Source organism: Betta splendens, chromosome 9 (assembly GCF_900634795.4).
Source record: "Betta splendens chromosome 9, fBetSpl5.4, whole genome shotgun sequence".
In the NCBI taxonomy this organism is placed as follows: Eukaryota; Metazoa; Chordata; class Actinopteri; order Anabantiformes; family Osphronemidae; genus Betta; species Betta splendens.
Window position 1 is genome coordinate 11,300,498 of NC_040889.2, and position 21,811 is coordinate 11,322,308.

The following is a 21,811-nucleotide window of genomic DNA, read 5'->3' on the forward strand; positions in this document are numbered from 1 at the left end:
ATTAGTTCATCTTTTGAAAATACATTTTTGAAATTTCCAAACAGTTTGTTGGCAAAAACAGTTGAAAATCAAAAAATTAACAGGCATTTTGTACAGACAATTATTTATTTCATAAAATTACATAAAAAACGCATGGCTTTGACAATCCTAAAGTCGTGGCGAGGTTGGTTCGTGTGGAAGTTTCTTCTGTGCTACTACATGTTCACTCCTTCACTGCAGGTTGTCTGAACAGCGCTGAAGCCATGGCTAAAGTTTAAAGCTACAATTTGGCTAATTTTGGTGTTTGTGACATTTGTTAACAGAAAACCAACAATATTGTCTTTGAATTTAAACTGTCATTAGTCTTGTTTTTTCCCCCAGTCTCTTGAGTTGAGACTTATAGCCAATTATTTTCTCCTAATAAACTCAGACAAGCACTAAATTGTTTTTGACAACCAAACTCCAAAAATAATCTCAGTACAACAGTACAGAAAACCATCACAAAGTTCCTGGAAGCAAAATCGTGCTTTAACTTTGCCGTTCTCTTTCAGCCTGTCGCAATACTTCATAATTTATAGTGTCACAAGATTACAAAATAATGCTACCTTTAACCTACTTTGTGCAATTGAGAAGATACGCCGAGCTCAGAGATGTAAAAAGCAAGAATAAATGCATTCAATAGCAGTAATGTCAACATGTGCACAGAAAGCTCTGATGGGGTTTCATTGGTGCTACAGCCGGCCTGAGTGGAAGTGAGCATGTATGGCTTAGACTAGAATGGAATGCATTCATGCAAGAACTGGCAGTGAGTGTGATGCGTTCACATCAAATTTGGTAAAAGATGATATTCTTAGCGAAGATTGATTTGAAAGATGAATTAAACCAAACAACCTGAAGAAGCAGATAAAGAGCGTACAAGCGTTGCATGTGTGAGAACACTGCTGCTGCTTGTTCTATTGCTGTGGCAGCCAGTCTGTGATACAGTACTGAAGGGGAGAGGAGGAGGAACCCACACCTTCCTCCAGCTTCATCTGATGCTCACATGCTCAGAACGTGAGAATGACAGTGTCCTTACACACGTCCACATCCATGAGTTACATGGCTGAAGAACATTATTTCATCCCCCACCTTGCTCCGTCAAAGCAACCCAGGTATTTTATTCGGGAGCATTTGGAATGAGTGTGACGCAGTCCTCACACATTTGGTCTTGAACAACAAACTAAACGGGACACAGCTTGTCCTGGTTAACATATTCGTAACTATGGCCGAGAGCATATTGTTGCATCTTTTCTATCATCATGTAGAGATAAAGAAAGTTCAATCAGCCATTTGAAGGCAAGAGAATTGTGTCAACAACCCTCAATATATGACTTAACACACAGCCGGTGCCTGAAGTACCAGGAAGAACTTCTACTTCATCTGTTGCATTGTTTGTTCCATATCACATGACTGTGTTGTCTAAGTTGAAGTGTTTGAGGATATAACTGTAGATATTGATGTTTAAATGGATGTAAACCCGCCGGTTTGTCCTCTGGCGAGTCTTGTGGTACGCTGTGAGTGTGCATGATTTAGCACCACAGCTTTTATTCCACAGGAACCTCTAATGTCACTGGTTTTGGTCCAAGAGTCCCCTATGGGAATCCTTCAAGTTTTGGTCTCTTCATCTTCCGCCACGTGTTTCTGTCTGTCAAGTCCATGTCTTCCCTTCTTCTTCCTGCTTCTTGTCGTCACCCCTCCCTGTATTTACTTGACTTCATGGAAGTAGAGGTTGGCACATAAACACAGCAGCACGATGGACACCAGTTTGTAGTAGATCAGATTCCTGAATTTAGGCTCCAAGTCCCCTTGTCGGTACCAGAATATCTGCGGGAGAGACGTGGAGTTAATCGGAGATTGTGAAATCAATGTTGTATATTACTGTTGTGGATTTTGAGAAGAGAGAGATGTACCAGCACTATGGTGGATCCACAGATTATCAGGATGCAGACAGCAAAGAAAACATTAAGTGGTCGTGGAGGATACAAGGGGAACACAAATGAACTAATCACTGTCACCTGAAAGAAAAAAAATGTTTAAGACAAATAAGTAGCAATCATAATAATAATTTGCAATGTAGTAATAATCAAAACAGAAACACATAATTTGACCATTTGTTAGAAAGATTTATACTTACTAAGACAACCAAAGAAGTAAACCCCCCGACCACGCCATTAATGATGCGATCCTGTGAAACAAACAAACGTGTCAGAAATCATCTCAGGCTGCAGCACCCGGCTGATAAAAGTTCCAACTCCGGTACAGACGTTTCATTGGTTTTAATACTTTTAAACCTGTGTTGAGGAAAAAGAAAACTCCTTACTTTGGTATATCAAAAGAAACACCGTAGAAGCTTGTGCCTTTACAAACCAAGCAAATATACTATCATGAACCTTAAAATAAACCATACCCAAAAACAAAGCAAACACAAAAAGACCTGAAAGTACTTAATCAATAGTTGCACCATTTTCAATCGAGTAATGCCAAAATGGTCAAAAACACATCCTCCAACTATCGGCCACAACGAGGCAAGTAATGAAGAAATAATAGGACACATTTGATGTCATTTCAGATTTCTGATCAACCACTTCTGGGAAGTGTGTGTCTGTCCAAAGCCCTGTTTAACCAAGCAAACACTGTTGCCCAACAGCCTTTAAAAGAACAAACTAGGAAACGTCTGAACGTATCTAAGCTTTATCTAAGCTGTTTAATTTTCCACTGATTCACTCATTTATTTATCAACCAACAATATTTCATTTGATTGAAACAATGTGCTACTTCGGAAAATAGCGAATGGAAAACAGAACCTCTTGTTTTTTTCCCCTTCATGAAAAAGTCGTCTCAAATAAAGCCACAGCAGGTATTAAAATTCCTACAAGTATCTGTATGGAAAAACACTCACCCGAGCTGAGGTCTCCCCGAACAGAGGCCTGTTATCCAGGCCGCTGGTACCATAGGTCCTGGTATTGAAGTCATCCATGGTCAGCTCAGCAGACAGTGGTCACTTGTGAGCAACGCCACATCCTGGCCTCACCAGCCCAGTGCTGCATGCTAGCTGGCTAGCCCCCAGCTGCACCCCTGCTTGGTGTCAGGGAAGCTGTCAGTGTCTCCAGACTGAGGGGGACCTCATGGTGGGGCCTCTGCTGTCCACTCAAACCTGTTGCTTCACCTGTCTGTCAGCAAAGGGAGTGAACATTACACCGTTGTCAGTTTAATTCACTGATTTCTGTAGTTGTGGTCAACCACTGCTGAGCTCAACCAGATTCACCAGAACACAGACTTTTGTTCAACTTCCTTTTGTTCGACTTCCTCTATTTTCAGGTGCGATAACAAACCACAGTCACAGTCATCTTTGAGAAAGCACATTTTTAAAAAAAGAGGAAGTTAACATTTTCTTCTTACTCATCTTTAAATAAGTGTTGGACAAACCAGTTATGTAGTTGTGACTTGTAATTGCAAGCAGAAAATTCATTTACAGCTATTTTTGATGCCACGGACAAACCACAAAAGGTTATGGTGCTGCTTGTACTAAACAAACAAAAAGGAAACTACATGGTCAAACATATGCAAACATGAACCACCGCTGCTTCTACAGCTCCTATATAAGGTTTGTACAATTTTTTAATGTATTAGATTTCCCCTCAGTTTGTTCTTACTATGAAAGTATTTCAGACATGAGCAACCGCACCAAGGACCATCTGTAGCACTAAGAGGAAAAGAGAAAAAAGTTGCTCAGTGTTAGAACCCTGCACACATCCCTTTTCGTTACCACACCTGGCAGCCACAGCCTCCTTTAGGTGGTTTCTGCTTCTGATTCTTTTAGAAGACGAGAGGACGAATGAGGAGTGAAATCTGGAACCAGTGAAATCTGTGACACCAGGTCACAGTATCTCATCATCTCTGCTGCTAACAGCCAGCCGCTGTGGGTTCGCCCTCACTGGGTGAAACCTTCAGGAAGGAAATAAAACGCTCGCAGAGCTTTCTCAGCAGAAAACAACAGTTGCATTATAAACCAGCCAAACCTGGCCTAAAGCTACATTCCTCCACAGCCTTGTGATTCACTAGGCTTCTTAAAGCACTGCTTATCTGAACCTGGAGGACAAACATTCGGCTCGTGTGTGAGACCAAGAGACTATATTGACATTTAACAGCGGAAAAAAAAGAGTTGGTAATGTTGAATATTCCCACAATGAAGCAGGTAGATTTTAAAATGTACAACGCACTTGAAAGCTCAACACCTGAGCCTCAGACTGACTTACACAGACCAACACACTGCTGGGGTAACGAGCACCTCGTTCTGCCACATACGTCACCGTTTAACACGCTTTGAGGCCAGCTTCTAAACAAAACGTGATTTCATAGAATTCTTATCAGACATTTGCAGAAAAGGGGGATTTGACAGGTGCCAGCCTAGAGGAACTCACTGACACGGGACGAACTAAAGACCCCCTGGACGCGACCCCTCTCCCGAACCCCTACAGTCCAGACAACCAGGAGATTCAGGCTGTAAAAGGTCTGAGACGTTTCATCCAGCTACCTCCACCGGTCGGTAGATTACGCTGCTAGCTACGGCTAACTAAATACCTCCAAGTTAACCCAGACAGCTAGCTAGCACAGCAAGTTAACTTAGGTGACTTCTAGGTAAACAAACTAACCAAACATGTTACCACCATGTGCAGAATACCTTTAAAATACCTTTAGTGTTGACATTAATAGTATTAAGCAGGCGTTATAAGGTCAACATTAACCCGCAACATTGTATTTAATTAGCTAACCGGGGCTTTAACGCTAAGGCCAGTTGTAAAGCAGGTTGACTGGCTAACGATGCTAAGCTAACCATCCATACGGCGCCACAGAGCTAATAAAACGCCACTTAAATCAAGTTCAACGTTTTCTTGTACTCGCCTCAAAACAGCCGCATCGTGTCCACCGGTGACATGAGCCCACTCCCGGCGCCAGCGTTGGGGGGGAGGGGGGTCGAACGAGGCCGGCAGCGTCGGCGCGAGACGTTAAAGGCGAGTTGGATCGGTGTTGAGCCGACACCACAGCGGCGCCGCGCTCGAGACGCAGCCCGCGTAACGCTGCACGGTAGCGGAGATCGGGGCCACGCTTAAAAGGCTGCAGCCCGAGAACAGAGCGGATACAAGAAAACCCGCCGAAAAGAAACGACTTCACAGTAGGCTGCGCGTCAAACCTGAAGTACCGAGTCATAATAAAGTTATAGTAAATAAATAAATAAATAAATAAATCTGTCCGCGCTCAGTCTAACGCTGCCTCGATCTCCGCTGGGACCGTCCCCACAAATAAGCAAAATAAATTACATTTAATTACCAGAAAGTTATTTTCGTTCAACCTGGCTGATAATTCAGCAAAAGTGATTAATAAACCCACGAAATAATGTTTTACTACTTACTTGCTTTTTCTTGCACCAGGGTTTAGTCGAATGTTGTTGTAACTTCCTCTGTGCGGGATAAAGGAGCTCGCTTTTCTTTTTAATAAGTAGATATGACTAATCTCTTATTCCAAGAGCTGCTAAATAGAACGATATGCTCTTGATCTGGGGGGAAACATCAGATCTGAGCACCAAGGGCATCCAAGTGTAATCCTACCCCTTATGTTACCATCACATGAGGGGGGTGTGACGTACCCAGTGATTAATCCCAGTGAAAAGGAAAACATATTTTTCTACAGTAAATAGGCATGAAATCGCTCTTTAATAAACTCTTTAGTTTTTTGAAAGATAACGTTTTATTTCTGCAAAGAGGAATCAAAGTTTAATCTTACCGTGTTTATGGCATTTATCATGTTCAATCTGTAGGTAAAGGAAAATCCACCCCTACAAACAACCTCACTGTGTGCATGAAACCTTCACAACATCAGTATTTGAAGGTCAAAAATTCCTTTATTGTTGAAAAATAAATTGCTAGTTCTACATCAGAGGGGGTGTACTGTGTCCAGATGGTGTGTCCTGGATGCATCGTCTTAATAAATGGGAGCTCCATAGTCAGTGGATAAACATACTTTAGCATACTTTAATGAACATATACTTTGACTTTATGGACCTCATCATCTTTACATTCTCTTTTCCTGCTGTAGTAATAAAATGTGTTGTCCCGACGTTGGAGCTTCTTCACAAAGCCGGTCTCTGGCCATTTGTCAATCTAAAATAAAAACACAAATCAATATTTTATTGTATATTATGAATCCATGCACATTTTGGACCTCCTAATCTGACTGATACTATTTTTCATGTAATATTGTTTTTAATCAAACAAAGCAACACATGAGGACGTCACCTTAGACTGTGGAAAAATGACTGTCAGATTTAACTTACCGAGGCCCCCTGTTTGACTTGTATGTACTCCAACTCATCTCTGTAGCCTGCCTGTTGGAATCTGAACAGGTTTTCCACCTCTGCAGTCCATGTTTTGGCTCTGCTCATGGACTTTGGCTTGGAGTCGCTCCCAGTAGCGCAGGACATCATTGAGGGCCTGGTCTCTGGTGGCTGACAAACATGACAGGAAGCTCTTCAACATTCCAAGTCTGTAGTATAGAGTTCATTTTTTTTATAGAATTGCCAACTCGGACTGAATAGGCTGGCGATACATTTATTTAAACCACAAAACCCAAATATTCAAATATATTAATGTTAGCATCAACATCCAGACTCCACCTGAATAGTAATTCAGACAAGGTTAGCCGTCAGGCTGTTAGCTGTCCATTGCTAAATAACATGTAGCATTAAATCATTTGGCTGTGAATGATTGTACTTATAACTTATTGACTTGCATTTTGTAGCCACTAACACTATACACTTAACAACAATTATATATTGTATGAGTCTATCTTATTTTGAAATTTGCTTTGTTATTATGAAATGCAATTTGAGAGTTTCGCCCATCGGCCTTAAAAAAATGGTGGTTTTCAAAGTAACATGAAATAAATCAACAACTATAAGTTTCATTTTTGCCAAGTGGAATACTCGCATGAATAGAAGACACACAGAAACATATCCACATATATTTAACAGTGCTCTTGCACTATTTAACAATTCCCTCAGAGTTATGCAAACGTAAAAGTAACTGTGACTAAACGTAGAGCAGACTCATTAAGTTCTGATCAACCAGTTAGCACAAAACTTACCTTTTTAGTGAACGCTGGCGCTTTTAAAGTCTTCTCCGCACGACAGGTGGCTAGCGTCAGTTAGCGAGTGTGTGGCTTCTCCTCGGTTGCCTGGTTACACTCAACTTTCTTCTTCGGCGTTGGAGGACTGACTGAGATTCAACAAAGTTGAACGTTGAAAGTTAACGTCTTAGAAGGAATGATGACGTTCACGGTATGACGTAATAAACCACGGTGAAAATGCGCTGTATCTAAGTAAAAAAAAAGGAAAAAAAGAACTAAACAGCCCCACATGACTTTTCAAGGGTTGGCTTTAAATACCGAATGTTAGCCTATCATCAACTTGTCTAAGTCAGAGATGTGTGTAGTACAAACTTACTCCAAAAACAAAGTTAGTAAAAAAAACAAAAAGAAAAGGAAAAAGAGTGCAGTACATTGAAGAAATGCACTGAACCATTAAACCACCATGATTATTTGCTACAGCTTGACACAGAGCTGGCTTTGTTCCATTTTCAGGCAGGCAGGGCGGGCAGAATAATAACCAATGAGAGGGGTCGAGAAACATGCATAAGTTGGGGGCGGAAAGGGGCCGTGTTTGGCCTCCTCCTGCCCCAGATCTTCTGTCACTACACTGCTGAAGCAACGTCTAGAAGACAACAGCAGTTTGTTGTTCTCGAGGAAAACGTGAAAAGGACTCTGCCGCTGCTGTTCAACAACTTCTGCAGAACTAAACATTCAAGGCGGATGCAAACTTTGGACAAGCAGAACAACACAGGAGATTCAATTTGAAGCTCAGTCAGTCCAAAGGATCGGAGCGAAATCACAAGCAAATGGAGGAGACGCAGGTCAAGAAGAATGAGGACGGCAAAAAGGTAGAGGATGAGGTGGTGCGCCTCCGCAGACAGATCAGCCTGCTCCCCGCTGTGTCCTTCATCATTGGTACAGTGGTGGGCAGTGGGATCTTCATCGCGCCCAAGGGGGTCCTGATGAACAGCGGCAGCGTGGGGCTGTCTCTTATGGTGTGGGCACTGTGTGGAGTCCTCTCATTGTTTGGTAAGAGCCCACACGATCCCATTTCTCTATGGTCTGAAATGAAAAATTGCTGGAGTGAATGTTTATGAAAACGTGAAACTGTAGTCGACATAAAATTAATAATCTGAAAGAATAGGATATGCATTAGGTTAGAGTGACCTTTGACGACAAAAATATCATGAGCTCATCTTCGTTGCATGTGCAAAATACAAAAAACAAACTGTGTATGAAACCGTGCAAATATACATGTGCGAAAACAAATACAGGATAATTTACACAACTCATACTACGTTACCTCTGCTTTTCCACCAGGAGCTCTGTGCTACGCTGAACTGGGAACCAGTTTTACCAAATCAGGGGGCCACTACCTCTATCTGCTGGAGACACTGGGGCCCCTGCCGGCCTTCTTACGGCTGTGGGCGGAGTTCTTCTTCATCAGGTTAATTTGAATTTGGCAAATCAGGAGACAACCAAGTCAAGTTCATTAAACATAAACCTGTCATGCATCTCCTGCAGACCAGCGGTCACTTCCTACGTGGCCCTCGCGTTCGGCCGCTATGTAGTGGAGCCATTTTTTGCCCCCTGCGTTGCGCCCACCGTGCTCATCAAACTCGTCAGCATCCTCGGAGTGAGTGAGTGATTTTATACAGCCGTCATCTAATCCCACTGATATAATAATACTGTGCCAACGGTCCTTTCATTTCTCATTGACTAGTTTGTCTTGTGTCTCTGTAGCATTTGTGGTGGCCGTGAACTGCTGGAGTGTGACCCTGGCCTCTCGCACTCAGGTCACGTTGACCTTTATTAAGATGTTTGCCCTGGTCCTCATAATCATCCCTGGTGTGATCGCACTGGCCAAAGGTAAAAGGACCCACATTTGGAGGAGATGTGTTGCTTCAAGTACTGATTAGGCTTCTCTCTTCTCCTCTCATCCAGGACAGACCACAAATTTTGAAAATGGTTTTGAAGTTGACTCGCTGACACTGGACCGACTGCCACTGGCCTTCTACAATGGCTTATATGCCTACGGTGGCTGGTAAACATGTGTAGTCTAAGCATTTTATAGTTTGACATCTATGAGACTTATCAGGTCATCCAAAGCAGCTGGATACAACACACAAAAGCTTCGTGCCTGTTTGAACTCTTCCTTGTCCCTTCAGGTTTTATTTGAACTATGTTACAGAGGAGATCATAAACCCAAACAGGTATTTAAGTAGTGACATTTGTCAGGTTCTATCGTAAAGCTAAATGTTAAACTCTCTGCATTACTTGACTCATCAGAAACATCCCTCTGGCTATAATCATGTCCATGGTGACAGTGACCGTGTTCTATGTGCTTGTTAATGTGGCCTACTACACCATGATGACGCCTGCGGAGCTGCTTTTGTCCGATGCTGTGGCTGTAGTAAGTGCTGCGTTGGGCAGGATTCTGAAACCAGAATGGATGCCTTTTTACTTACCACTGTGTCCGTTCTGCCGCAGACCTTCGCTAACCGTGCTCTCCAGGGACTGGCTTCTGTCATTCCCATCCTTGTGGCCCTCTCCTGCCTTGGGGCGCTGAATGGCGGCTGCTTTGGATCACCCAGGTACGTATCCCGGCTGCAAAAGGATCGTGCATGTATTTTATAGCCATTCCTCAATTCTACCAAGGCTTGAGAGCTTTAGGGTTTGTGCTGCAGAATGCTGTTCGTGGGTGCCAGGGAGGGACATTGGCCACCGATCTTTTCCATGATTCACATCCGCAGACACACGCCTTTACCTGCCGTGCTGTTACAGGTGAAACACTCTCCACAGTCAGCCTCTCTAGCCTCTTTTGCAATGACGTTTTGTGTGTTGCCCACCTTGTGCAAGGTGTCCAGTCAGCAGTCATCTCCATGATTGTGTAGCCTACAGAACTAGACTGATAGAAAGTTTGAAGGCCTTTGCAGGAGTTTTGAGTGAGAGTGGCACCAGGTGTCAATATTAAACCTTTTCACAATAATCTAGTTCTCTGAGATACTGAGTTTAGGGTTTTCATTAGTTAATCATCACAATTTAAAGGAAATAAACATATGGAATCAGACTGTGTGTAATAAATGAATATAATAGAATTGATAGAATATACAGGTTTCACTTTTTGAATGGAATTAGTGAAATAAATAAACTTTTTGAAGATATTCTAATTATATGACTGGCACCTGTACTCTAATGCAGAAGGCTTCTTAGGGGCAGGGGTTTACACTCTGTAAGGACTACATAGGTATTACACAATGCTGTGTTATAGTGCATAGAATAATAAAAACAAAAAACAAACACAAATTGTTTTCTGGCGGACACTAAGTTAAACAGACCGTGCTTCACTTTAATTGCTGTGTGTATGTGTCCAGTACCCCTTGGTGTTGTTGATGTTAATCTCAGGAGAAATATACCAGCTCATCAACTTTGCCTCCTTCGCCCGATGGTTCTTCATCGCCTTGGCAACCCTGGGGATGCTCGTTCATCGGTATCGCTTCCCCCAACATCTGAGGCCTTTTAAGGTTGGTGGGCCAGTAGTTACGGAGTTGAACTGCAAAAGAAGAAATAAAAGTCTAAGATGAATAAACACTGTCCAATTTGTCCTGTTCACCTGCAGGTGCCCTTGGTGATTGCGGTCACCTTTACAGTCGTTTGCTTTTTCATCGTGGGCCTGTCTTTGTATTCAGACCCGTGGAACACAGGGCGAAGCTGCTTGCTCACACTAACTGGAGTCCCAGTTTACTACGTGACCGTTTATCGCTTTCGCCTCCCCGGCAGATTGAAACACATCTTTAGTAAGTCATATAAGGACAGGAGACAGTATGTCATGACAAGTTACCTTGCAGAGCATGTACCGGTATTTGTTAATAATCCTGAGGAAATAACAATTAGTACAAGAGGACAAAGACCCTGCACATTTTACACTAAAGACAAAACATGCAAACATACAAGAAAAGCATAAAGCTCATATAAAGTGAGCTCTAAATGGATAATGCATGCAGCAAACAAAGCTGAAGGTAAGAGCCAGCAGCTTAGTAAACCCTACTCTGGAATTCTTTCTAACATATTAATCCTGGGTTGTTATTTTGACCTCTGACCCCACAGCTGAGTATTTTAGACTAAGGCCCTAATGAGGCCACAGTGGGAAACTTCCTCCGCCTTTTATAACTGATCGTCTTCCTCCTTCTCAGACTACTGCAGCATGCAGTTGCAGATCCTTCTGGAAGTGGTTCAGCAGGAAGTCCAAACATACTGATGACCGCTAAAACCCCTACTGGATAAGCCCCGTGTTTTCTAACATTTCTAACATGTTGTAATAGTTCTGTTTGTAATCTCTATAAATCATCTGCTTTTGGCTTTTAAAAAGTTTCAGATGAGCCAACATTTGTGTATTAGATATGCAGTCAGTGCCAATGTTATCATTTTAATAAACCAAACTTAAAAAGGGAACAGTTTAGTATTAGTGGCCTGTTTTCTGTTGCCTTTCAAACTATGCTGCTAAGTGTTTTGGCTGAATCCTCATTGTTTCAGATTATGTTAGTAACTAAGAGTGTCACTGAAATGAAGGAATTTAGCTTCAAACAGTGCATTGGTGTACTGTCAAACTGAAGAGTTTAAACTTGAAGAGATGAGAAAGCGCTTGTGTTGTTAAAGCTGCAGCTGAGTCTACACCATCCTGACCCTTTTCCCATTACAGCTGTACACACATTAAGAGCACATGGACAAACAGGAAAAAAGCAGGAACGTGCCAGGCCTTTCTTCTGCCCCAGTCAGGCTGTGGTCAGGTTAAGAACCAATGAGGGAAACAAACATGAACATTCTCCTCCAGGGTTCTAGGGTTAAGTTCAGAGCAAGGCTTTAGGACTCCAGCATGTCACTGTGCGATGACAGGACAGGACAGGGCACGACTGCAGGCGGTACAACCTATACTTTTTAAAAGGTACATGTTATAGATAGGAATCACTCTCACTATGGAAAAAGAGCTAAAGATGAACTCAGATTACTGGTTAACTGGAGGTTAACGTAAAATTAGATTACGTACAAACTAGCAGATGACTAATCCTGAATTTCAAGTCAAACATAGTTACAGTAGAAAGCCTTTAAGTGTGTATGAAAAGACAGAGTTAGACCAGATGCAATTCCTTGTGTGTCTGAATAAACAACACAGCACCAAACAAAAACTGATTCTGATTCTAAAGTGTAAAGATGGTAGCTGCGTTGTATAAGACAATTGCTAAGGTTTTAGGTAATTTAACTCCCGAATAAAGCTTTGACATGTCATTTTGTATTATTGTAAACACCATACATTTTTGTTTTTGAGGAATACATTTCTTATTCAATAATTACAATAAGATGCCAAAGCTCATCAATGAATTACAGCTGTGTTTACTAACGCGTACTCTGAACCTTTTCTTCTCTTTAGAATTCAAGAAAATAAACTAATTCTCTGACATATTAACCATAGATTGTTATTTTAGCCTCACTTCTGGCTTCTGTAGCTGAAGGCTAGGGTCAGACGAGGGTATGAAAAGCCTTCTCAGCTTGACACAACTCTGATCCTCTTCTACATTCCCAGCCTAATAAAGCATGCAGCTGCAGATCTCTCCAGGGGAGGCTGAACACAAAAACTAGACACATCAAAGAATGCTGGAAACTGTAAAATGTCCTTAATAGGTCTGTGATGTTCCTGCAGCCTTCAGATTTCTGACAAGAACAATCTTAAAGTGAGGCAGATGAAGAAAGTCAAGCGAGAAGATGAGGGGGTGCACCTCCGGAGGAAAATCAGCTTGCTGCCAGCCGTGTCCCTCATCATCGGTACAGTGGTGGGCAGTGGGATCTTCATCACGCCCAAGGGGGTCCTGATGAACAGCGGCAGCGCAGGGGTGTCCCTGTTGGTGTGGGCACTGTGTGGAATACTCTCAATGTTTGGTAAGAGGCTTTGTGCACTCCTTTATCAACACTATCAATTAAAACAGAGATGTACTCTGATGCATTGATGTGTAGAATATATGCATAAATAGTGGTTTTTCCAAGACTAAGCAGAGTGCAACACCTGAAAGGCAAATGCAGGATGAGATTTCACTAAGCTGCACGTTCTGGATCCGAGTATCACTCGGTTCACGAGAGGCGGCACAGAGTGGAGCATCTCACATACAATCGGCTCACATCAAAAATGCTGGAATTGGACTTAAATATTATTATTTTAATCAATTTGGACTGTTGAACTACACGATCCCCTAGGCCATAATTTTGATTAAAGCTCTTTCTGTGCCATTTAGGAGCTTTGTGCTTCGCTGAGCTGGGCACCAGTTTTACTAAATCCGGGGGCCAGTACACCTACCTGCGCGAGACCCTGGGGCCGCTGCCGGCCTTCCTGCGCCTCTGGGTCACCTTCCTGTTCACGAGGTGGGTTCCGTTCGAGACCCGAGTCATCGTTAAATGCCAGTCTCACACACGTGCCGTCTCCAGACCGGCCTCTGCCTCCTACGTGTCCCTGGCCTTCGCTCGCTACCTGGTGGAGCCGTTTTTCACGCCCTGCGCAGCTCCCAGCGTCCTCATCAAACTGGTCAGCATCGTCGCAGTGAGTGAGTGACTTTCTTTCCTTCCCCACGGACCCAGTGCTGGAGCGACGCCGCCGTCGCTGCTCTCACCGGCCCGTGTCCCTGTCTCCTTAGCGCTCGTGGTGGCCGTCAACTGCTGGAGCGTGACCCTGGCGTCTCGCACCCAGGTGACGTTGGCGTTTACCAAGATGTTTGCCCTGGTCCTCGTCGTCGTCCCTGGTGTCATGATGTTGGTGAAAGGTGGGAGAGCAGAGCACAGCCCACTATGGGCCGTAACTAACAACAACAAAAACATTTGTTCGCTGTTCGTTTTTAGCTACTTTCCCTTTTGGATGAGGAATTTCTTAGATCGCGGGAAAAAACATTACAAGCCCACCTTTACCAATCAGCAGCCAGACGTCCCACACGAGCCCATGCGATAGGTCGATAAAATGATTGACAGGTTCCCCAGCCACTAAGATTTCTGACGTATTCAGCGATAGCGTAGGAAAGCAGTTTAGTTAAACTAAGGCTTCACATATTTTAGTTAGATTAATTTAAATTTACTTAGTTATATTAAAATACTTTCTCTGTGTGTATTGTTGTTTTTTCAGGAAAGACACAAGTTTTATTGGATGGTTTTGAGTTTGACTCAGTAACTCTGGATAAGTTGCCACTGGCTTTCTATAACGGCCTCTTTGCCTATGGAGGATGGTAAGAAGCTTTGCAGTTGTGTGACCACTTTCATCATATATGGAACCTTTAATGCAAATTAATATTACTATATTTGCAATTAATATTATTATTATTACTACAAACGATGTGTGTCTCAGCCTTTCTTTATCTTTCAGGACTCAACTGAACACTGTCAGAGAAGAGATCATAAACCCAAACAGGTGTAACAATTTCTCTCCAGTAAATGGTTGAATTAAAGTAAAGTTGCCCATTAAGCTTCTTTGTGTGTGTTTCATCAGGAACATTCCACTGGCAATAATCTTGTCCATGGTGACAGTGATGGTGTTTTATCTGCTCGTTAACGTGGCCTACTACACCGTGATGACTCCTGCTGAGCTGCTGATGTCTGATGCTGTGGCCATGGTGAGTGAACAGCTGTATTATGCTACTACCTGGAAATCTAGATCAAATGGAAGATATTTGCCAACTGATGTTAGTGTTGGTTTGATCCGTGTTGGTGTTTCTGCAGACGTTTGCCAACCGTGTTTTCCCAGGATTAGCCATAATTATCCCTGTTCTTGTGGCTCTTTCCTGTTATGGAACACTTAACGGGACTTTCTTTGGATCACCCAGGTATTTGAGTTGTGATACTTCACATTTATGCGTTCAGAATCTATCTTGAAGTTTCTTTTTTTGAATTGCAGGACACTGTTTGTAGGAGCCAGGGAGGGACACTGGCCATCAATCTTTTCCATGATTCACATCCGCAGACACACACCTTTAGCTGCTTTGCTGCTGCAGGTCAAGCACTCTCTATACACACAAACCACAACATTAAAGTATCACAGCAGTTGGACTCGTATGCTGATGCCTTTATTGTTGTGTGTTTTCAGTACCCTGTGGTGGTGTTGATGCTAATTGATGGCGAAATCTACCAGCTCCTCACTTATTCCTCCTTTGCTGGCTGGTTCTTCATCGCCTTGACAACCTTGGGGATGCTCATCCATCGGTATCGTTTTCCCCAACATCCAAGGCCTTTCAAGGTTAACAAACAAAAGTTATTTTGCTCAACTGCAGATCAGTTTTTATCCCTCTACTAACACACATCTTTACATTGGCTCTATTCAACTAAAGGTGCCCATAGTCATTGCGCTCATCTTCACAGCTGTGTGTTTCTTCATCGTGGGTCTGTCTATGTATTCGGATCCCTGGAACACAGGGAAAAGCTGTGCTCTCACGCTGACTGGAGTCCCAGTTTACTACTTGATTGTCAGGAGCTTTCGTCTGCCCAAAAGATTGAAAAGCATATTTGGTAAATCCTAACAACATTTGACATCTTGTCCTCACTGACATATTCATTAAAAACTAAGCTAAATGTTTAAATGTCCTGTGACACATTAACCTGGGTTATAATTCTCTCTTATCCCCCTTCCATTCCCAGACTGCTGCAGCATGCATTTGCAGATCCTCCTTGAAGTGGTTCAACAGGAAATTCAGACTTACTGAAGATCAGAGGACATCCCAGTTTGATTCAACCAAGTTTCAGCTTCCTGTTAAAAATCACACAATCATGTGGAGTGAATGAATAGAGCAAGATGATAAAAGCACATCACACTATATGAGGCACCAACACCACCAGGTTTATTGTAGTCATAGAAATACCAACAGGGCTCTTTGCTCCTCAATGGCCACTGTGAACACATCAACTTACTGCAGTGTAAAAACTCCAAGATATAAACATACATGCCAACAAACCTGTGGGAATGATTAAGCCTTGCACCTACAAAATGCGTTTGGATGATGTTACGAAAATGTTTTTTCCCACCTGCGCCCCAATGAGAAATAATGGCTGTATGAATGTGCTAGGTACAAATGGTTTGTTGTTACCAAATGTCAAAGCATGCAAAATATGCCTCCTTGCACGTACAAAGTGCTCTAAAGAACAATCACAGAGTATTTGTAGTCGTGTGGGCAAGACAGTTCCAGAATTAACATAAGCCTATTGCTGTTAGTGCTAGGGGCTGGGTGAAGCATCTCACTGGCTTATTAAGCAATATATTGCATTCAATTTACATATGTAAAAGCTAATTATATATTAAAATGTGCAAATCAACATATACACAGACTTCTCTTCACTAACGATTCCTTCAAGGCTAAAGACAGGACAGGAAAGTGAACAAAACGATGACAAGACGAAACTTTTCCCACATGCAGAAGAAAAAAACAAAACAAACTGTTACACTCAGGCAGTTTGAGTGATGCAAGCAATGAAAAACAGCAAACCAAAGGTCAAGAGAAACGCATCTCATGAGACGGGAGCTGCTTGCTTGGTTGACCCGGTCACTAAAGATAAAGTGCCCAATCACAGGCAAAACATGCAAACCAACGACCTTTAAACATTTTGGAGCGTTCATCTCGTACATTTTAAAAGATGCAGCAAAGACCGGCAGCGCCTAGTGCTGCTTTAGTTAAGTTGTTTAGCTCTGGTGTTCCACACGGCGACAGTATCAACTGAAGAGGGAATATAATTATACAAAACACTGTTTATCCTCTGGCACATCCCACACAGATACAACAACTTACTAAGGCTAAAATACATTATAGATTCAACTCAATCTATGTAAAGATCTGATTTGTATTTATCTCCAAACCAACTACCTCAATTTCTCATGAACTAAAAGTCTATCATCCTCATTCAGACAACAATATATAAACATATATTCCATATTAATTGCCTTCAGTTAGTTTAAAGCAATGTTGCATTTATACCAGATGATAAGTTCCAAGGTTTTATTGGTTCAGACTAACACGTTACTTTCCTCTGCATTGCGGTTGTCTATGGGGGCTTTATCGCTTAGTGTTTTGTGAAATAAATAAAACTCAGTGTCGGTCTACTTCAACTGAGGGATGAACTCAGACCAGCTGATGTTAGCAATGCCCAGGTCCTCATCATCCAGGCCTGTGAAGCTAATGTCCACCAGTATCTTGCTCAGGCTGTCGTTCAGTGTATCTAGAACCAGGCCCTCTGTGATTGAGCGGTTCACTGCTGTGGTGCTTCCTGCCTGAAGCAGCTCCGGGGAGCAGCTGCCTCGAAGGCACTCGATGGAAGAGTCTGCGGGACCCGTCCCTTTGGAAGGAGCAGCAGCCAGAAGCTCTCTGGGGGAGCTAAAGAGAAGCAGGTCTTTGAAGGGTGTGCTGCTGAAGCTGAAGGTGGTGTAGTCGTGCCGTGGTGTGACCGCGGGGCCACCTGGTGTGCGAATGGGGCTGAAGTCCAGAACATTTTGGCTCCCTTTGCCCACTGGGGTCACTTTCCAGGGCTCAGGCAAAGCATTCAGTGGGGCCTTGCTGGGAGTGGACGAGGTTAAATGGTTGCTACTTTTTATGGGGGTCTTGAAGGAGAACTCTCTGTCGGGGCTGTCCTGCTGTACATCTAACTCTGTGTCATGCACGTCATGGAAAGTGGAGGCATCAGAGGCTACGCCCGAGTCTAAGAAAGTATTATTATGGCAGAGCAGGACTGGCTCCTCATGAACAGAGTGAATCAGACGCTGCTTACGCCGAGAGCTGCTGGCTGGCCTCTTCAGGGCGGCTTTAGGAGTCTCGCATTTAGTGAGAACACACTCAGGCTCCTTCTTCAACTCTCTGCTTTTCAAAGAAATGTCATTTGGTGTCACCTGGCAGATAAAAAAACATACAATTACTATTCCACCTTCTGTCCCAAAAGCAGCTTTACCTGGAAAGCTGCCCCATGCCAACAGTTTGTCTGCAATGTCTTTTAACATCTAACGTTTATTAATTTAATGTAACTAGCTTTAACCAAATCACCAAAGTACAGAAAATATTGTTTTCAACCAGAGATGGTGAGACAGTATGATTTACATTTTACATACATTTCAGCAGCAGCAGCAGCAGCAGCAGCAGCAGCAACATGGTCACAATCCCTTTAGTTAATGTGCTGTATGATCTAACATTATGTCATAGTTTCTACCTTAGGAGCTATCCGGACTCTCTTGGCTCCACGTGATGTGTTGCGTTTCTGCTGCAAACAAGGCTGGGGAAGCGAAGTTGCTGAACTCGGCAGGTAGACAGAGGAAGTGACAGGGAGCTGGATGGGAACCAAGTAGGAATCCGTTCTGGGAAGAAGAGGTTTCATCTTTTTCTCTAAACAAAAAAAGAAAAGGTTCAGAGCAAAACATCTAAAGCACAATGACTTTTTTCTTGTTCTCTTCATTTAATTCTAACAAAGTCCTCAAAGTTAACTCACCTGAGCAGGTTGAGGGCTTTCGTACTTCAGGTATCTTCTTTCGTTGCTAAGAGATAGTAAAAAAAAATACACCACTTTATACACTATAAACACACTATTAGAACCATCACACTATTACTACACCGATACGGAGGATCTGTTTTCTTCATGTTGATTACAGCTAGAATAGATGAACGTTAAAGTCAGACTGTTACTGGACAAGGAATGTTGTCAAATAGCAAACTGGTTAGTGTGACATCAGCCACTTTGCAGCTTCTAACACCTTTTCCTGCAAGTAAAAGAAAACCTAGACTGCATTCTTTGGACCAAAGACTCTGTAGACAAACAGACAGTGAAGTTGAACGAAGTATAAGTTCTAATCCTTCTGTCCCTGCTTTCTCTTGCTCAACTGTGGAGGTGAAAACTGAGAATGGTAAATTCATCTTACTTCGTGGGGTAATAAAACCATAGGCACTGGAACAGGAGCAGTCATTGGGTCACAACCAGGCTGTAAAGCAGGATGGAATCAGAAAAAAACCCATCAAGTTTGGAAAAACAAATGAAAGTACATTTGAAAACATGTCAATAAGTAGCCAAATCACATGTGAGCTGGAAATGTTGTGAAGGGCTTAAACTGACAGCAGGGAATTCTCCTTGAAGAACTTTGAAAAACAAAAGGTTCCCCTGAGATCAAAAAGATTAAGTGAGTAAAGTCAAAGACCGTGTTTGTGCACACCTTATACACCTGATCAAGCGTGAGGCACCGATTGGCCTCTGGACGAATGGTCCAAAAGGAAACTTTTCCATCCGGTGAGGTCGCACGAATGAACATGTCGTGCAAAGAGAGGTTATGGCGAATGGAATTCTGCAAATAGAAAAAGAGTAAAAACAAAACCGTTAAATAAAAAACCTTCTGTTCACTATGTGCAGTAACACATGCTTCTGTACCTTCCATCCTGGTTTGGCCACTCGTCTAAAGTAAGGGAAGTGGTCCTCGATCCACAGATAGATCTCCTTCAGCGTCATCCTCCTGTCCTTTCTGCTGTTGATGGCAAATTGAATCATGGCCATGTAGGAGTAAGGTGGCCTCTCTGACTGTTGGCCTGCTTCTTCATTCATATGAGGATTCTGTGCATGTAGGAAAAATAAAGGTGATAAATTATTTCAGACTGGTGTGACCGATGTCAAACACACAACAGGGCGTGTGAGTTTCTTTCATTTTATCTTTAATTGTTACTAATCTAATTTCAGTAGTGTAGTGAGTATTTTTTCTCAAGCCACTTTACACAAGAGGATGTGCCTAACCTGTAAAGCCTGTAAGGGTGTGTTTGGGTTCTCCTTGTTGCTCTCTTCCCTTGTAGGCTCTGGTTCAATGGTACATGTGCTCATTTTGCCAAGCCAATGGATGTTAGTCAGGCTGTCATCCAAAGGACCGCATTCCAGCTCCTTATTCACTAATGAACAAAAGCAAAAACTGTCAGTTTTGGAAGACTGAAGGATTTCCCACAGCTTTGAGTCAGAGTCTACACTTTCTCTTTTCTCTATTATGTCAGGAGAAAAAACACATACATAGTTTAGTCCTGTTAGGAGGCTTAGCTTCCAGGGAGTTGTGGCTTATTTCTGCTTTCATGGTCTGTCCATCCCGTAGTGCAGCAGGGTGACAAAATGTTGCATTATCACCATTCTCACTCAGGAGGATGAACTTGTTCGGTCCTTGAGGACCACTTTCCTTGCCTTTGACAGTTAGGGCCCCGATGACGTTTTGAAGGTCTGCCGTTTTAGGTATGACAACCACCTGAGTATCGGACATAGAATGGTGATCTATAATCCGGATCCCATCCAGGAAGCACTGACTGGCAGGAGTACTTGAATGTTCTTCAGCAAGTGAGACTTCAGACTGGCTTTGTGATCCAGCTGTTGGTAGTTCATTTTGCTGAAAGGGCAACTTTCTCCTTTTGAGAATCAGGGGTCTCCTTGGACTTCGTCTCATGGTCATCAGATCACTGAAAAGCCCCTCTGTGTTTACGGATATTCTGTAAAACAACACATGAAAATAGAAATGACCAAGTCCGAACATATTGTTCTAAACACTATTAAACACTTAAGCATCGCTTATTAGTAGAATGTATTGAGTTACACCAACAAACTGTACCAGCTGATTTCAGTCAGTCGATGCTAAATCCCTGGTCAACTAGTGAAACTCTTAACCCGGCTTCAAAGGGTTCCTGCTTGCTAACAGATCTATACTAATAAAATGACAGTCCGAACACAATGTACACCACAGACACGACTAGATGCTAAACACACTCCAAATGAACCATAACAGAATCCCTTCCGCTCCAGCTGATAGCGACGAGCAGGTCGGGCTTCAGTTGGTCACTTTTGCCTTCCTAAAGAGTCATTAGCTTGCGGCAGTTGTCTTGTTTAACGTTTAGCTAGTTAGTGCCGTTTCCCCAAAATACAAAGCTGTTATTGTCTTACGACTTTACAACAATTATGCGTTTTAGTATATAACCAACTGAAAACATACCAGACACCAGATCGGCTTCCCTCGTTTAACTAACGGTGACAACAAGAGATGCTAAATACTGAAACGCGCCTCATTAACTATGTAACGTATGCCGAATTTGAGAGACGTTTAACATTCAAGATAAAACGGTTGATATTTTTTAAAAATCACTGTAGAATAGAATAAAAACAATTAAGTCTCATACTGATTAGATTTTGATGACACGTTACATGGACACAAGGAGGCTAAGCCACAGCTTTTACCTATTTTGTGGTGAAACATAGCTGAAATACGTTTTATTTAATAATAGTGGAAATAATTACAGAGTAAAACAAAATAGTTAATTCACCAGGCGAGCAGTTAGCCAACAGCGAAACGTAAGGGAAGCTAGGCCAGGGTTAAGTTAGCTAGCTAAGGCTAGGTGGAAGTGGTCACGCAGCAGCTAACGCCATTGTCAGTATATCAAATCTGGAGAGAGACAAACCTTCATATTACTGAAAGATTTCAGACAATTCCGTTCTGGACTCCTGCTAGAAGCCAATGCAATAGATTCATATTCCACTATGAATTAAGCCATCTAATATTCTTTTCTATATTCTCTTGTCGGTTAAGCTAGTTTATTTACATGCCGCCTGCTCGATTGAGGAGCGTTTTTGAATTTTGGCGCTGTGGGCGCTGCCC

At 42.6% G+C, this 21,811-nt stretch overlaps 5 protein-coding genes across 13 annotated transcripts; 2 read left to right on the plus strand and 3 right to left on the minus strand.

The window, feature by feature from the left end:
- Positions 1-86: 86 nt before the first annotated feature.
- tmem243b (transmembrane protein 243, mitochondrial b) lies at positions 87-5,567 on the minus strand. 2 transcript variants are annotated; one of them, XM_029164261.3, is made up of 5 exons: positions 5,429-5,567; positions 2,918-3,188; positions 2,153-2,203; positions 1,929-2,033; positions 87-1,842 (listed from the first exon to the last, which is right to left on the minus strand). In XM_029164261.3, exons 2-5 carry the CDS (start codon positions 2,993-2,995, stop codon positions 1,723-1,725), a joined length of 354 nt encoding a protein of 117 aa, XP_029020094.1. In that variant the 5' UTR covers positions 2,996-3,188; positions 5,429-5,567; the 3' UTR covers positions 87-1,722. The 2 variants fall into 2 exon arrangements, with proteins under 2 accessions (XP_029020094.1, XP_029020095.1); XM_029164262.3 differs by lacking the exon at positions 5,429-5,567 and adding an exon at positions 3,790-3,965.
- A 452-nt stretch (positions 5,568-6,019) lies between these two features.
- meig1 (meiosis/spermiogenesis associated 1) lies at positions 6,020-6,499 on the minus strand. The gene is made up of 2 exons (XM_029164263.3): positions 6,350-6,499; positions 6,020-6,176 (listed from the first exon to the last, which is right to left on the minus strand). The coding sequence occupies exons 1-2, from the start codon at positions 6,497-6,499 to the stop codon at positions 6,048-6,050; spliced, it is 279 nt and encodes a 92-aa protein (XP_029020096.1). The 3' UTR covers positions 6,020-6,047.
- A 1,468-nt stretch (positions 6,500-7,967) lies between these two features.
- On the plus strand, positions 7,968-11,613 carry LOC114863292 (cystine/glutamate transporter-like). Of its 2 annotated transcripts, XM_029164256.2 has the most exons (12): positions 7,968-8,190; positions 8,482-8,608; positions 8,686-8,801; positions 8,905-9,030; positions 9,106-9,205; positions 9,330-9,374; positions 9,451-9,574; positions 9,652-9,755; positions 9,849-9,945; positions 10,536-10,685; positions 10,781-10,958; positions 11,355-11,613. In XM_029164256.2, the coding sequence occupies exons 1-12, from the start codon at positions 7,968-7,970 to the stop codon at positions 11,417-11,419; spliced, it is 1,455 nt and encodes a 484-aa protein (XP_029020089.1). In that variant the 3' UTR covers positions 11,420-11,613. The 2 variants fall into 2 exon arrangements, with proteins under 2 accessions (XP_029020089.1, XP_029020090.1); XM_029164257.3 differs by lacking the exons at positions 10,781-10,958; positions 11,355-11,613 and having other exon boundaries at positions 10,567-10,685.
- A 974-nt stretch (positions 11,614-12,587) lies between these two features.
- On the plus strand, positions 12,588-16,491 carry LOC114863290 (cystine/glutamate transporter-like). 4 transcript variants are annotated; one of them, XM_029164254.3, is made up of 12 exons: positions 12,588-13,092; positions 13,443-13,569; positions 13,633-13,748; positions 13,839-13,964; positions 14,318-14,417; positions 14,555-14,599; positions 14,678-14,801; positions 14,908-15,011; positions 15,083-15,179; positions 15,272-15,421; positions 15,513-15,690; positions 15,820-16,491. In XM_029164254.3, exons 1-12 carry the CDS (start codon positions 12,897-12,899, stop codon positions 15,882-15,884), a joined length of 1,428 nt encoding a protein of 475 aa, XP_029020087.1. In that variant the 5' UTR covers positions 12,588-12,896; the 3' UTR covers positions 15,885-16,491. The 4 variants fall into 4 exon arrangements, with proteins under 4 accessions (XP_029020087.1, XP_029020086.1, XP_029020088.1 ...); XM_029164253.3 differs by having other exon boundaries at positions 13,443-13,748; XM_029164255.3 differs by lacking the exon at positions 15,513-15,690 and having other exon boundaries at positions 13,443-13,748.
- foxm1 (forkhead box M1) lies at positions 15,998-21,800 on the minus strand. Of its 4 annotated transcripts, none has more exons than XM_029164243.3 (9): positions 21,615-21,800; positions 20,191-20,654; positions 19,927-20,075; positions 19,570-19,749; positions 19,358-19,486; positions 19,070-19,129; positions 18,643-18,688; positions 18,367-18,539; positions 15,998-18,052 (listed from the first exon to the last, which is right to left on the minus strand). In XM_029164243.3, the coding sequence occupies exons 2-9, from the start codon at positions 20,615-20,617 to the stop codon at positions 17,270-17,272; spliced, it is 1,947 nt and encodes a 648-aa protein (XP_029020076.1). In that variant the 5' UTR covers positions 20,618-20,654; positions 21,615-21,800; the 3' UTR covers positions 15,998-17,269. The 4 variants fall into 4 exon arrangements, with proteins under 4 accessions (XP_029020076.1, XP_029020077.1, XP_029020078.1 ...); XM_029164244.2 differs by lacking the exon at positions 21,615-21,800 and adding an exon at positions 21,152-21,300; XM_029164245.3 differs by lacking the exon at positions 21,615-21,800 and adding an exon at positions 20,774-21,022.
- Between the last annotated feature and the right edge of the window lie 11 nt (positions 21,801-21,811).

What these genes read in the sequence shown, in the direction of transcription:
- tmem243b (XM_029164261.3), bottom strand. Translation starts at nt 2,995, where the DNA reads ATGGATGACTTCAATACCAGGACCTATGGTACCAGCGGCCTGGATAAC. An exon ending in TCGGGGAGACCTCAGCTCGG is followed by an intron (nt 2,204 to 2,917) that starts GTGAGTGTTTTT and finishes TTTGTTTCACAG; the next exon opens with GATCGCATCATTAATGGCGT. An exon ending in GTGGATCCACCATAGTGCTG is followed by an intron (nt 1,843 to 1,928) that starts GTACATCTCTCT and finishes TCTCTCCCGCAG; the next exon opens with ATATTCTGGTACCGACAAGG.
- meig1 (XM_029164263.3), bottom strand. Translation starts at nt 6,499, where the DNA reads ATGATGTCCTGCGCTACTGGGAGCGACTCCAAGCCAAAGTCCATGAGC. An exon ending in AAGTCAAACAGGGGGCCTCG is followed by an intron (nt 6,177 to 6,349) that starts GTAAGTTAAATC and finishes TTTTTATTTTAG; the next exon opens with ATTGACAAATGGCCAGAGAC.
- LOC114863292 (XM_029164256.2), top strand. Translation starts at nt 7,968, where the DNA reads ATGGAGGAGACGCAGGTCAAGAAGAATGAGGACGGCAAAAAGGTAGAG. An exon ending in CGTCAGCATCCTCGGAGTGA is followed by an intron (nt 8,802 to 8,904) that starts GTGAGTGATTTT and finishes GTGTCTCTGTAG; the next exon opens with CATTTGTGGTGGCCGTGAAC. An exon ending in GGCTGCTTTGGATCACCCAG is followed by an intron (nt 9,756 to 9,848) that starts GTACGTATCCCG and finishes TTTGTGCTGCAG; the next exon opens with AATGCTGTTCGTGGGTGCCA.
- LOC114863290 (XM_029164253.3), top strand. Translation starts at nt 12,897, where the DNA reads ATGAAGAAAGTCAAGCGAGAAGATGAGGGGGTGCACCTCCGGAGGAAA. An exon ending in ACTTTCTTTGGATCACCCAG is followed by an intron (nt 15,012 to 15,082) that starts GTATTTGAGTTG and finishes TTTGAATTGCAG; the next exon opens with GACACTGTTTGTAGGAGCCA. An exon ending in AACATCCAAGGCCTTTCAAG is followed by an intron (nt 15,422 to 15,512) that starts GTTAACAAACAA and finishes ATTCAACTAAAG; the next exon opens with GTGCCCATAGTCATTGCGCT.
- foxm1 (XM_029164243.3), bottom strand. Translation starts at nt 20,617, where the DNA reads ATGACCATGAGACGAAGTCCAAGGAGACCCCTGATTCTCAAAAGGAGA. An exon ending in CGCTTGATCAGGTGTATAAG is followed by an intron (nt 19,130 to 19,357) that starts GTGTGCACAAAC and finishes CCTGCTTTACAG; the next exon opens with CCTGGTTGTGACCCAATGAC. An exon ending in TGGTTTTATTACCCCACGAA is followed by an intron (nt 18,689 to 19,069) that starts GTAAGATGAATT and finishes ACTATCTCTTAG; the next exon opens with CAACGAAAGAAGATACCTGA.